Raw genomic sequence first — 15,000 nt, forward strand, 5'->3', positions numbered from 1 at the left:
TAGTGGCAGTGGGATTATTGATTCCACAGTGAAATACCCTTGTCGGTACTGCACTGGTTGTAACATGAAAGCAGTTCCACCAGTACTATTACTGTAACACAGTATGTCACCATGTCACTGGGAGTAACACAAACCCAGTCCACCAGTCTATTTACCCACAGTAGTAGGCTATGTCACTATGTTAGACAACAATCCACACATATTACAGCGGCAGCCTCTTCCTTCCTCCTGCATAGAACATCCTGTATGTGTGTGTGTGTGTGTGTGTGTGTGTGTGTGTGTGTGTGTGTGTGTGTGTGTGTGTGTGTGTGTGTGTGTGTGTGTGTGTGTGTGTGCGTGCGTGCGTGCGTGCGTGCGTGCGTGCGTGCGTGCGTGCGTGCGTGCGTGCGTGCGTGCGTGCGTGCGTGCGTGCGTGCGTGCGTGCGTGCGTGCGTGCGTGCGTGCGTGCGTGCGTGCGTGCGTGCGTGCGTGTATGTTAAGGCAGAGTTTGTTTACTCAACCATTCATGTTCAAAGAGAGGGACGTCCTAAATGAATATCATTGCGTTTGTGTGCTTTTGTGTATTTGTATCCTTTTCTCTGTATTTGTGTGTGTGTGTGTGCACGTGCACATGCATGTGTATATGTATGTATATGTTACCTCAAAATTGTCAGCATTGAACATATATGTCCATGCTGTGATATATGTTGTGCTCAGTGTGCAGACATACTGTACAGTACACAGTCATACATGCATTAATTTACACGTGTGTTTGCATTGATGTTTTGCAGATCTTCTACAGAGTCACCAGAGAGATTTGTCCCGGTGAGGAGCTGCTACTGTTCATGAAGGCTGAGGAGTATTCATGTGACAACATGGCCCCCGATATCCACGGTCTGCACCTCACACACATGCACATACTGTACATAAAATGCACTCAAGACTCTTTCTATAGTTTTGATAAGAATCTACACATTCCTCACAATTGCATTATTGTTATATCACTCACTCACTCACATTCACACTCTTACAAACAAGAAATATATATATTTTTGCACACACTTCTTTGTCTACTTCACCCCATGAAGACTTGAATTCATGGATATTTTTTTTTGTTTTTGTCACATTCAAGCCAATAATTTTATGACCGGCAGCGGTTCCGGTAGGAGACACAAAGAGTCTCCTTTGCGTCTCCTACCGGAACCGCTGCCTACCGGTCCGCTGGTCATCAAATTATTGGCTTAGGAATGCGCCAAAAACAAAAAAATATCCATGAATTCAAGTCTCCATGGGGTGAACTATCCCTTTAAGTGTTAATGAGTGTAACAATTGACCTCTAACTATTGACCTCACTCACTCGCTCACTCGCTCACTCACTCGCTCACTCACCTGATTCCATGTTAACATTGTGTTTGTCCCCATGCAGAGGAGAGACAGTACCGTTGTGAGGACTGTGACCAGCACTTTGAGTCTCACACACAGCTGTTGGACCACCAGAAGCAGCCATGTGGGATGCCCCCCTCCTCCTTCCTTAATCCAGGTTAGACTTTTGACTGTTTGTTTGTTTGTTTGTTTGTTTGTTTGTTTGTTTGTTTGTTTGTTTGTTTGTTTGTTCGTTGGGCTCTGATGGCGATGTCTGAATTGTGTGTGCATCTTCAGATGTGCTCCCCAGACATGACCTTTCCACTAGCACCACCCTTTAGTCAAACTTTGCACTTGAACGCAATTTATCTTAAAATCTAGTGGTCGGATTGAAACCTGCACTCATACTCTCTGGAGGATGAACCCTAATTACTTGAGTGACCCCACAACTTTTTGTCTAGTGCCACCCTCAGGCCAAAATGTCACCTTTGCAGACAAAGAAATCTCATAATGTGACAGATTGCAGGATGGACCTTACTGGCTTTGGTGACTTCATGGCCTTTCCGCTAACACCAACCTTTGGCCAAATGTTTGAGTTGGGCGTAACGGACTAAATGAATGAATTACACAGTATGACTTTAACCTTAGCCATATTGACATGTTATTCTACTTCTGAGCAATCTGAATCAGAATCTTGTCTCATCTCTTCCTGTCCACCCAGGAGGGGACAGTGACCTGGACTTGGAGACTCAGGAGCCACAGGACCTTCGTCCCCTCCACTTGTCCCATGAAGGTCCCCAGGAGTGTAAGGAGTGTGACCAGGTCTTCCCTGATTTCCAGAGGTGAGCTAGGACTTTGACTGACCGTGTTTACACGCACACTAAAACCCAGAGTCCTGGGAATAATCAGGTTATGGCAATAATAATAAATAACTCAAGTTTACTCAAAATTGTTGTCCGGTGAAGTTGTTACTTGTCTTTACCAATCGGGTTAAGATCAGTGTGTTATGGTGCACTTTCACTGCATGGTACCAGCTTAACTTGACTCTACTCTAGTTTGGCACCATCTCCTTCGTTTTTCAGTTTTTTTCTTCAGTGTAGCCGGTCATAATATTTTTTTCCTTCAGTGTAGCCGGTCATAATATTGCCGCCGCATGAAACTGCTGTGATGCAGTGATGATTCTGGTGAAGATTCTCTCAGCCACTTACATCCTACTTTGTTGAGTGGGATCCAACGTGTTCTATACTTTTTCCCCTCCCTTTTTCCCTCTACACCAAATGTCTTTGGTGAAAATAACAGATCTACAAGTTGTTCAATGAATGTTCACCCCAGAATTGGGATGGTAAGGTTCATGCGGTTCAAATGAGGAAGTGAACCTAACGTTCCACCATCAAAGGACAGAGAAAACATTTACATGGAGTAGCAAACCCACAACATGGAGATATTAATTTCTTCCTGTTCCATTACACCCACTGCCCCTGAACTACTTTCAACCTCGCACAGGGAAGAAGTAAAAAAAAAAACTGCGGGAACAGAATGTTTTTAGGGAGCGCACTGAGAGTTGCCAGAACGAAGCCAGAACACTGCAAACGTCTTTTTACTGACCAATCAGTAGTCTGCATTGTTTTCACGTCACCTTTTTGGCATCGCCTCAGCTCGCTTGGAACCTCGACTGAGGTGATACCAAAAAAAGTACCAGATATCAGTTACTATCCTCAACTTTCGCCTGATGGAAAGCCAAAAGAGAGTCGAGGCGAGTTGAGCCGGTACCATGCGGTGGAATGGTGGCGTTAGTTTACACGTAAATGCACACATTCAGAGATAGAACCTAAGGATTTGGGCTATAGGTTTTGGGACGCAAACTCTGGCTGGATACAGTCAAGCTTGCTAGTGAAATCTCCATAGGATAAAAGACTCCAGATACCAATACATTCACATAAGATATTTTGGGTATTTAATTCCCCTAACTGTGCAGCATGATTTCACAATAATTAATCATGATGATGATGACTCGCTCAGGTATTTCTTTAACAAAATGATTCAGTCAAAGAACCCAGAATCTACCCAGAATCAGAAGCTAACGTATGAAAAGAAAAAAAAAACGTAGTCAGAAATTCTGAATTAGATTGTGTGTGTGTGTGTGTGTGTGTGTGTGTGTGTGCGTGTGCGTGTGCGTGTGCGTGTGTGTGTGTGTGTGTGTGTGTGTGTGTGGCAGCCTGGAGGCCCATGCTCTGACCCACTCTGAGGAGAGGGAATACAAGTGTGACCAGTGTCCCAAGGCTTTCAACTGGAAATCCAACCTGATCAGACATCAGATGTCCCATGACAGCGGCAAGCACTACGAATGTGAAAACTGCTCAAAGGTACAGTGATGACTGTTGGTGGTGTGTTTGTGTGTTTGTGTTTGTGTGTGTGTGTGTGTGTGTGTGTGTGTGTGTGAGAGCGTGCGTGTGCGTGTGCGTGTGCATGTGCGTGTGCGCGTGCACGTGCATGTGTGTACATATGTGTGAGTCTGCATGTGTGCACGGCTCTCCAAATAAAATGTATTGAGTTGCATGATGTAGTTGCCCATAGTAATTCCCCTATGTCCATATAGTGTGTGTGTGTGTGTGTGTGTGTGTGTGTGTGTGTGTGTGTGTGTGTGTGTGTGTGTGTGTGTGTGTGTGTGTGTGTGTGTGTGTGCGCACGCGCGTGCGCGCGTGTGCACTCGGGCGTGTGTGTGTGTCCATGCATCAATATATGCATGTGTCAGTCTAAGTACAATAGCTATATCCCTGTACATCCATGGTAGTCCATAATGTGCAGGTAGTAACTCTGTGTGATTCTGTGTGGTTCCTTCCCTCAGCAGGTGTTCACAGACCCCAGTAACCTACAGAGGCACATTCGCTCGCAGCACGTCGGGGCGCGGGCCCACGCCTGTCCCGACTGCGGCAAGACGTTCGCCACGTCTTCGGGCCTCAAGCAGCACAAGCACATCCACAGCAGTGTCAAGCCCTTCATATGTAAGTCTCTCAGACCCTACCTATGTAAGTCTGCACGCTTCCTCCACATCTTCTTGTAGATCAGGGGATATTTTATGCTATTTGGGCCTGGGACCCTAATACACAATGAAATCCTCAGAGTTAAAGGAGTGTAACTGATATCTTTTTTTATTTATATTTATTTTTTGTTGAAAAGTTTCATCTCCATTATTCCAAATAGCAATCATTGCTAGAGTGTTTGTTCAGTAAATCTTTTCAAATAAGGAAAGAGAACTCCACAAAGATTCTTGGTTGGTTTAATCCCTTCATTCATTACATTTATTTTAATCCTGTATCCTGTAGGAGTTCTCTCTCCTGAATGGATCAAATTTATCCCAACTTGAAAATGTATTTTCTGTTTACTAAAGAGCTGGAGAGACAGGAAGACCCTTTTCACTGAACAAACATTCTGTTACATTGTTTTGATATTGGAATATAGAGCTATTTAACACTTACCGTACATGAACAAAAAAACATATATGTATCACTTACACCACCTTTAAATGAACACTGAGGATTTTACTGTGTACAGTAGTGTCTCAACCTGGAACCCAGGCCATTTAAAATGTAGCCTTTGTATGGGTGCTAATGTCCGTAAAGGGACACATCAATGGACCCATTTTGGGTCTGAACCCATAACAGAAGAACTCTAGGTTCTTAGAAGGCTATTAGAAGATATCTCACATTTTATTTGTCATTTGTCATTGTGACATGTTTCCTTCAGATCTTCTCAATTGTCTTCAACCGACTAAGTGATTTAACAGTTGTATCGATCATTTAAGATTTGTGCATTTGACATTTTGTCATTTTTTACAACTGTTTAATTATCATTAATACTAACTATATTGTTTTACACATTTATCAGATTTTCCCACTTGTAATGAATGCACTTGTGGATTGCTGTTGATGGGAGAAAAATGTCATGTTGTCATGTCAAACGTAATAATTCACAGTTCATTCCACAGCATGTTTATAAGTATCATGTAACATTGATTTGTTTCACAGGAGTTACAGGGGTACACAATAAAATCCTCAGTGTTAAATTATCCATTTGTAACTCTGTCCATTTGGTTACAATTGTACTCTCTCAGAGTAAAGGTCTTTATGCTCCGAGGGCAGAGGCGAATAAACTATATGGAAACCACTGGCCAGTATTTTTGCATCAAAATATATAGTTGGTGCTTTTATTCATGAACCTCGTTCTGATTAAAAAGCTGCATTGCTTTATTGCCGCGTAATATATTCACATGCTGTGTGGACGCGCTGATGACGCAAACGGCAGTTCGGAAAAAATATATTTACTGGCAGATTATATGCATGGAAAAATGTCCCCAGTGTTTGAGGACGGAAGATTTTACTGTGTAGTATTATTATTATTATTATTATTATTATAGGCCTGATTAGAATATCAGTAATGCCTTCTCTGTTGAAAGCCAAGGATCAGTTACCCGCTACTCAGCAGCAGGATTGCGACACAATGCTGATATTGTCAGAAATAGATGGTCTTGAGCTTGTAGATCTGCTATTTTTGGTGAAGAGATTTGGTGTATAAGGAAACAACAGCAGACCAACTCAGGTCAGTTTCATTAAGAATAGAGGGTTTAGTTTCAAGTGGTTAAATGGGGACATAATACAACTCCGTCCCTCTGCAGACACAACCGTCTCCTTCTGACCTTTCACACTTTCACCACCCTCACACTGCAGCTCATATCCCCTAAAGCCTCCTGACCTTCACCCTTTGACCCCTCCCTCTCTCTCTCTCTGACACTCCCCAAACTCTATATCTATTGCTCTCTCTCTCTCTTTCTCTCTCTCTCTCTCTCTCTCTCTCTCTCTCTCTCTCTCTCTCTCTCTCTCTCTCTCTCTCTCTCTCTCTCTCTCTCTCTCTCTCTCTCTCTCTCTCTCTCTCTCTCTCTCTTTCTTTCTCTCTCTCTCTCTCTCTCTCTCTCTCTCTCTCTCTCTCTCTCTCTCTCTCTCTCACTCTCTCTCTCTCTCACACACACACACACACACACACATACACACACACACACACACACACACACACACACCACACACACACCTATGCCCTCTGACTCCCCTCCCTCTCTTTCCCTCTCTCTCTCTCTCTTTCCCCCTCTCTCTCTCTCTCTCTCTCTCTCCTCATCTCTCTCTCTCTCTCTCTCTCTGCCTCTCTCTCCCTCTTCCTCCCTCTCTCTCACCCTCCTCCTTGTGCACCATTCCAGACAAATAGCAACCACATGTACAGCCCTCTCTCTCCACCATGCTCCCTCTGAATTGAAGTTCATTTGCTGTAATCAGCAGAAAATATGCAGGTTTAAAAACAACTAATGGCCGTGTAAAAAAGACAGAGCAGCCTCAGCTGCCTGGGAGAGAGCATGTGTGTGTCCGACATGTTTGTTTGTGTGTGTGCCTTTGAATGACGTGTACGTGTTTTGGACCGTCCCGTGCGGTGTGTAGACGTGACTCCCTTTGTCTCTGCGATTTGACCGTGTTTGTGTGTGTGTGTGCGTGCGTGTGTGTGCATGCGTACGTGCTTGTGTGTGTGTGTGTGTGTGTGCGTGTGCGTGTGCGTGTGCGTGTGCGTGTGCGTGTGCGTGTGCGTGTGCGTGTGCGTGTGTGTGTTTTGCTCAGAGTTATAGAGCTTCTCGTGGTTGTAAATGTGAGGCACTCAGGCCTGCTGGGTCATTAATTCAGACACTCGTCTCGGGGCTGGCCTGCTGCTCTCCTCTCAAGAATGTGTTTATAATATTTAGTTTCAGTTTATGGAGAGCTGACAAAACACACGTGTGTAGTGGATCAGTTCCCTCACACCCTGTGTGTCGTGTGTGTGTGTGTTGTTAGTGTGTAAACGTCATGAGTTTGTGATTTACACTGCTGGGTTCCTTCTCCCTACTAGTTCACTGAGACGGAGAGGATATACCTCGTAACAACACGCACGGAAAAGGACACACACACACACAGACACACACACACACACACACACTGTTAAACAGAAACACACATTCCTGTAAACACGTGAGTGAGAGAAAAAGAAAAATTGAGAGTGACGCACGAGCACACACACACAGACAAAATTATACAAACATCTTTATGACAGCGATACACATAATCTTAAATATAAAGTACTTTCATCCTAAATGCATTCTTACCAACAAGTATTCACATGTCATTTTTCCTGTATGTATGTATGTTGTATGTATGTATGTATGTATGTATGTATGTATGTATGTATGTATGTATGTATGTATGTATGTATGTATGTATGTATGTATGTATGTATGTATGTATGTATGTATGTATGTATGTATGTATGTATGTATGTATGTATGTATGTATGTATGTATGTATGTATGTATGTATGTGTTTATGTACTGTAAACCTATAGCTACATAAAAGTGCTAAACTTCTTCTAAATCTATACAACATTATCTTACAGAGAATTAAAAACATGTCTGAAACTGATGCTTTTATCTACGGTATTTGAACTATTCACTCATTGCACAATCACCAGCCTCAGAAGGAGAGACATCCCCTTCCTGAATAAGACAAATCAGGCGCTCCTAATGTTTAATGTAAGAAAGTTGCAGGACTACTTGCTTTCACTATGAGGGATAATTGTAACTTAGATGATTGCTGTGACAAAAGAATAAAATAAGGTAGACATACGTATCTGTTCATATTTTCAGAAGATGATTAACTGGACTGGATGTGTGTCCAGTGGTGGCATAGTGTTGCTGTGTATTTACTCCTGCTCCAGACCCAAGCATTGCTCCTCTCATTTGCTGTGTCCCTCTAAGCTTTCCAATGTAAAGTCCTCAGTGTCAGTGAACTCCAACAAAGTCCATTTGGTCATTTGTACACTGTCGGTGTTACAAATGGATAAATTAATGCAGAATGTGAGATCGATTGGGGGAAAGGATTACAGGATTAGGTGTGCCTTTATAGGTAAACGGAATCGACTTGATTGGAGGTGGCTTGATTGTAGGTATGGTCCTGCTCCTGAACTTATGCTAGGAGCTCCATATATAGAGGTGCCTAAACTAAGCTAAAGAACGAGTAGACTGAGTAGAGAACCAGTAGAACCATGGAGGGACTGAAACTTGCATGGAGGTGTTGCCATACAAAAATAACACAAATAACTGCTATAGAACCGACCCTGATGGGAGATCATATTTACAGTCTATTATTGGCCATAGATAATGCCAGACAATCTAGTTTTATTCCAGGGGGCTCTGTATATCCTTGGAACGGACAGATAACACACACACAAAGACACACACACAAACAGACAGATGGACACAAAGGGACTGGACTGTGGGAAGATGGCTTGGTGCAAGGCGACAGGGACACAACTCTGCGGACAAGGTGAAGGGGCTGTGAGACGGGGGACAGTAGAGGCCACGAGGGGCCGTGGGGGGGGGGGGGGGGGGGGATCAGTGGAGGACGTGAGACCTGTCCCTGGGAACCGGACCTGCAGGATAGGATTCATTCAAGTCCACTTCCTTCACAAGCTTAAAATAGAGCCATTGTGCAGTGTGTGTCTGTGAGACAGTGTGAGACAGTGTGTGTGTGTGTGTGTGTGTGTGTGTGTGTGTGTGTGTGTGTGTGTGTGTGTGTGTGTGTGTGTGTGTGTGTGTGTGTGTGTGTGTGTGTGTGTGTGTGTGTGTGTGTGTGTGTGTGTGTGTGTGTGTGTGCATGCGCACATTACCATCTCTCTGTGAATACCTATGAATGTGCTTCTGTTTGTGTATTTGTGTACGTGTATATGTGTGCATTGTCTCTGTGTGTTATGTGATGAATGTGTGCACGCGTGCGTGCAGTCGTGCGTGTATGTGCGTGCTTGTGTGTGTGTTTGCACGGGAGCATGTGTGTGTGTGCCTGCTTGCGTACATGTGCATGTGTGTGCACTGTGCGCGTGTGTGTACGTGTGTGTGTGTGTGTGTATGTGCATGTGTGTTTGGGTGTCAGTGTGAATGTTTATGGATTCCCTGGGACTGGCCCTGGGAGGACAATGGAGCTGGAGATGCCTATAGGTAGTTTGATGTGCAGGTGATGGGTGGCAGGGACTGACTCACGCTATGAGACAAACAGCCCCGCCCCCCCCCCCCCCTGACAATGCCAGGATCTGGAGACTCATCTCCCCCACTTACTTCATAGGAAAGCTATTGTCAGAGCATTGATGGGAACACAAGCGTACATCATGCATTTTTGTATTTCCGTCTTAAAGCAGAATGCTTAGATTAATCTACCATTGAACGTGTTCACACGGCGGTCATAATGCTCTTACATGGGTGTCAAAATGCCGGATTGTGTATATATTCATTATTATTTATTATGGATCTGTACAGCAGTCTCTCTCTCACTGCTACGTTATCTCTCCCTAGTCTAGTCTGCTGCTTACAGCTTGTTTTGTAGGTACTAAGGCAGAGGTTTTCAACTAGATTAGGCAGGGGGCCACGATTGTAAAATGACTTGAAGTTGGGGGCCACAAACTAAAAAAAAAGTTCATGGTTTAACCGGAAACCGGTAAGAAATGTGTAACTGGTTGGTTAAACGGTTAATTTATTATGTTATTATTTGTATTTATGTTGTGGTGCAAAGGTATAATTCCGCACCTAAAGTGACGCCTGGAGGTAGCCGTCCAGCCGCCATGTAACAAAGCTGCAACGACTTGGGCAGCATGACTGCTGCCCAATTCTGCCTTGCAAGTTATATATACATAAACAAACTGTGGTTTATAAGGTACTTGAAAGTCATACTTGAGTAAGAGAACAGATATCATACGTAAAAGTGAAATTCACCCTTAAGAAAAACACTTGGGTCAAAGTGTTAAATTAGCTCACACTAAATTTACTGAAAAGTATCTGGTGTTAAAATGTAGTTAAGTATCAAAAGAAAAGGTACAATAATCTAAAGTACAAATATCAGGTTTTTCATAGTACTCGCTATATAATTGACTGATTTTAACTTTTAAAAAATGTTAAAGCAATAAAGAGACTGGATAAGATGTTTTCCATATACCATTCTTTCAGGTGAATGATCTCACACATCAGTGTGTCTAGCTTACATTTACAAGTAGCTTGTGACTAGATTCACTACTTTCAGAATGAAGTAGCTTTCAAGTAGTTCAGATACTTTTTTCACCATGTAGCTGGGTAGCTTGATAGCCCCATTTAGAACCTCTCCCTCCGCTATGTAGCTCCGAGATGAGGTCCTACGTGGTTCGGTGCCGCAGGACATTTTCGAGCAGGACATTTTTGAATATTTTCCACTTTACATGATTCTTACCCCTTTCTGCACATCATATCCAAAAAGTTAAGGTTTTCTGCAATGCTCTCAAATGTTTTAACTTTTAGCGGAAAAGAAAATCTATCCAACGGGTTGAAAAAAGCGTTTAAATCGCTTATTTACCCAGCCGGTTCCATAATATTCCTACTCTTATTCGTTGTGTTTATACCACCCGGAAGTATCATCCCTTTTGGCAGCGGTGCTTCCACCCCTGGTCGGATAATGAATAACATTTGGTTTCATCAGGTGGAAGATGCAATTCAACATTTGACCAGGGGAATCAGTAATGTTGCCTCTGCGGGCGCAACTTCCGGAATGTCTTAAAAACATGGAACCAGCTGAGTAAATAAGCAAGTTAAACGCTTTTTTCAGCCCGTTGGTTAGATTTTCTTTTGTAAAACCTTTACTTTTTGGATACGATGTGCAGAAAGGGTCATCATGTAAAGTGGAAAATATTAGAAAATGTCCTGCTCAAACGGCACTGACAAACGTGGAACCTCATCTCGGAGCTATACAGTGGAGGGAGAGGTTCCGATTGGAGCTAGGTAGCTTGACAAAAGCACGTCAACAGGGAAGAGCACAACATTAGTTTTGAGTGCAGTTCGTCCATAGCCTGGTTCCAGACGAACCAGGCTATTTGCCTTTGCAAAATTGCATCGCACTTTAGCCCTCGGCAGATTAGGTCTGGCCCCTATCAATAGAGACTTCATTTCTCTCCCTCCGAAGTCGTGAGGGACCAATCAGGGCCCAGTATCCAAATGTGGGCGGGCTTATCACCTTATTTGGAGCAATGACGTACAATGCAGGAGACTCATTTTCAGTTTTTCACAACAAAGATGGACGACGCCATAGCATCGGTAGTAAACGCGTTAGAAAATATTTCTTTTCTAAAAGACGAACAAACAATTGCCCTTAAAGCTTTTGTTGGAAAGAAAGATGTGTTAAAAATAGTTTCATCTGGTTACCAGACTAAATACGAGTGGAGCTAGCTTTCGTTGTTTACTATTTCAGCACCGGTGCTTGTGTGTGACGTAGCAAGAAGCACTGCTCTGATTGGTTTTAGGTCTAACCTATAGAGTCCGTTTGGATCTTTTTGTAACCGCCCCTTGGAAAAAAATCTATCGTTGATAGGGACCAGACTAATATCCACGCAGTGTGTCGTGTGATATTGTCTGGCCACGCGAGGCTAGTTCGTCCATTACATGCCATCTCCCTCAATTTGTAGCTCCCGGCTGAATGTCATGATGCTCTCTCTAACTCTCAACTAATTGTTCATGAAACGCATCATGAGAGCTTGTGCTTCTCTCTCTCTCTCTCTCTCTCTCTCTCTCTCTCTCTCTCTCTCTCTCTCTCTCTCTCTCTCTCTATCTCTCTCTCTCTCTCTCTTCTCTTTGTGACAAAAGCACATCAACAGGGAAGAGCACAACATTAGTTTTGAGTGCAGTTCGTCCATTACATGCCATCTCTCTCAATTTGAAGCTAATCTTATAATGATCATAGTGAGGACCAATTATATGAATAATTCTCCATGTACATCCATTAGCTTTTACACAGTCGTATGTTTCATTCAGTCACTCAAGAGCGTCTTGGGCTGAATGTCATGATGCTGTGACTCAACAGATTGCTCATGAAACACATCATAAGAGCCTGTGCCCTTATCAGCCATGTACTCAAATCTAAACAAAAAGCAAAAACCACGGTGAAACACTTTCTCCATGCCAGCTTGGCTCCACTACTCTTCTCAAAAAGACCCTTCCTTGCCTGGGTCTGGTGCACAGAACACATTTAAATACCTACTTCCTATTTTCTCACATCCAAAACAAAGCCTGTGCAGTATAAAGATCTGGCACAGACATTATCCTCTCAAACATCAAAATGTGTAAATGCAGTATGAAGCAGTATGTCACCAAAATGGACATAATATGTCCATTATCGTCCTATAGGACTTATAGCACACAATGGCCCCTTAATTATTAACCATTAACATTAACATTTGGTTAACGGTTGTGACAAATGTTCAAAATGGTCACCCTGCACAACCAACCCTCCAAGATTATTAAAAAAAATTGGCCAGAAGAAAACTCCCCGCGGGCCACCAGTCGAGTTTCACTGTACTAAAGAAACAATAGACGGCAGTTAACCATCCATTGTGCTCAGCTCGTCAACCCCCCGGTCTGTTCATGCCAGGGCATCAACAAGACCACGCCATTGTGGTGTTTGACAATGTGCTTACTGTAATGTTATCACGCAAGGCCGCTTCAAACGAGTTTTTCACAAGAATGTCCAAACGAATAAATCAACACTGAGGATTTTACTGTATATTTGAGACAAATTGACTATCATGTGAATATGATTAATGTATAATGTAATGGTTGGTGTGTGCAGTATGTATGCCTGTGTTTGTGTGTGTGTGTGTGTGTGTGTGTGTGTGTGTGTGTGTGTGTGTGTGTGTGTGTGTGTGTGTGTGTGTGTGTGTGTGTGTGTGTGTGTGTGTGTGTGTGTGTGTGTGTGTGTGTGTGTGTGCGTGCGTGCGCACATGTGTGCGTGCGCCGTGCGTGTGTAGGTGCGCTTGTGTGTGTGTGCATGCTGAGTTGTGCTCTGATGTGTTGCGTGTCTGTCTTCCTGTCTCCCTGCAGGCGAGGTATGCCACAAGTCCTACACCCAGTTCTCCAACTTGTGCCGTCATAAGCGCATGCACGCTGACTGCCGCACGCAGATCAAGTGCAAGGACTGCGGGCAGATGTTCAGCACCACCTCCTCCCTGAACAAGCACCGGCGCTTTTGTGAAGGGAAGAACCATTTCACGGCCGGGGGGCTGTTTGCCCACGGCATGCCTCTGCCTGGGGCCCCGGGCATGGACAAAGCAGCTCTGGGGGCCATGGGCCACAGCAGCATCGGCCTAGCCGACTACTTTGGGGCCAACCGCCATCACGGCGGGCTGACCTTCCCCGCAGCCCCAGCGTTTCCCTTCAGCTTCCCCGGCCTGTTCCCCTCGGGACTGTACCACCGGCCACCCCTCATCCCGGCCACCAACTCCCCGATCCGGCGGCCGGGACCCGGCCCGATCGGCATGCCCGGCACCGAGCTGAGCAAGAGTCCCCTGCTGCCTCCCAGCCCCGGGGCCCTGGAGGCCCGGGAACTCCTCAAGTCGCTGCGCAAGGAGAACGGCTCACCCGGCAGCCAGCTGCTGGGGGCAGAGCTTCCGAACCTGGGCTCCTCGTCCGCCACGAAGCAGCAGAACAAGCTTAGCGACCAGTCAGAGAGCAGCGACCTAGACGACGTTAGCACGCCCAGTGGCAGTGACCTGGAGAGCACGTCAGGCTCCGAGTTGGAGAGCGACATGGACAGTGAGAGAGAGCGAGGGGCCGCCAGGGAAAATGGCAAAGGCCCCAAGAGGAAGACCACGGAAGGAGGCTCCCAGAGCCCCAACCTCACCGACAGCAGCACTCCGAAGGACTTCCCTCGCCCCACCCTCTTCCCACCCTCACTGGACGAGCACACAGCCGTGTCAGGGGCTGTCAATGACTCTATCAAGGCCATCGCCTCCATCGCTGAGAAGTACTTTGGCTCCACGGGGCTGGCCGGCCTGCAGGACAAGAAGGTCACGTCTTTGCCCTACCCCTCCATGTTTCCGCTGCCTTTCTTCCCAGCCTTCTCCCCTCCCGTCTACCCTTTCCCAGACAGGAACCTCAGACCTCCGACCCTGAAGGGGGAGGCACAGTCGCCGCCGGACGACGCCAAGAAGACCCAGGCCCGAACGTCGTCCGAGTCCCCCTTCGACCTCACGACCAAGCGCAAGGAGGAGAAGCCCGTCCCCTTCGCCGCCCCCGTAAAGCCGGAGGCCTCCTCCCATTCCACCAATCAGGACCAGCCACTAGACCTGAGCATGAGCGCCAGGGGGCGTGGCCGAGCCACGAGAGGGGACGAGACAAAGAATAGCCTGGGGTATGGGGAGGAGAAGGCTTTGGCGGAGGTCCCCAAAGCCGACGCCTCCCTACAGCATGCCAGGCCAACACCTTTCTTCATGGACCCCATCTACAGGTACTGTGCCCTCCATTACTTATGCTTATGTTTCACAGTGCGTTAAGCAACGCGTTGTGAGCTTGTAGATCTGCTATTTTTGAAGATGTTTGCGTGGTTACATTGCATTCAACTGAACATCAGCCAAGAGTCATGCTGGAAGTATTTGGTAGTTTCCCTGTAAATACCATAAAATGATCATATAATGAAGCAGTAATCATTCATGTAGAACATAGTGTCCTATCCCATAATCACAACACAACTAGTCACTCCCTGGAACCCAATTTCTGGTAAAGTCATATTTGGTGTTGCATGTTTAAAACTGATA

The 15,000-nt window shown here is 45.2% G+C and overlaps 1 protein-coding gene across 9 annotated transcripts in view; it reads left to right on the forward strand.

Annotated features, from left to right (window-relative positions):
• The window catches only part of mecom (MDS1 and EVI1 complex locus), a 230,739-nt gene that overhangs the window by 193,681 nt on the left and 22,058 nt on the right, over positions 1 to 15,000 (forward strand). For 4 of the 9 annotated variants that reach the window (XM_080429014.1, XM_080429017.1, XM_080429016.1 and 1 more), the window contains 6 exons: positions 771 to 873; positions 1,406 to 1,519; positions 2,063 to 2,183; positions 3,557 to 3,704; positions 4,187 to 4,367; positions 13,289 to 14,693. In XM_080429014.1, the coding sequence (XP_080285140.1) occupies positions 771 to 873; positions 1,406 to 1,519; positions 2,063 to 2,183; positions 3,557 to 3,704; positions 4,187 to 4,367; positions 13,289 to 14,693 (2,072 nt within the window). The remainder of the gene's footprint in view (positions 1 to 770; positions 874 to 1,405; positions 1,520 to 2,062; positions 2,184 to 3,556; positions 3,705 to 4,186; positions 4,368 to 13,288; positions 14,694 to 15,000) is intronic. The other 5 variants (XM_080429018.1, XM_080429020.1, XM_080429019.1 and 2 more) reach the window with 3 other exon arrangements.

Source organism: Gymnoscopelus braueri (genome assembly GCF_963280865.1).
Source record: "Gymnoscopelus braueri genome assembly, chromosome: 5".
Lineage (NCBI taxonomy): Eukaryota > Metazoa > Chordata > Actinopteri > Myctophiformes > Myctophidae > Gymnoscopelus > Gymnoscopelus braueri.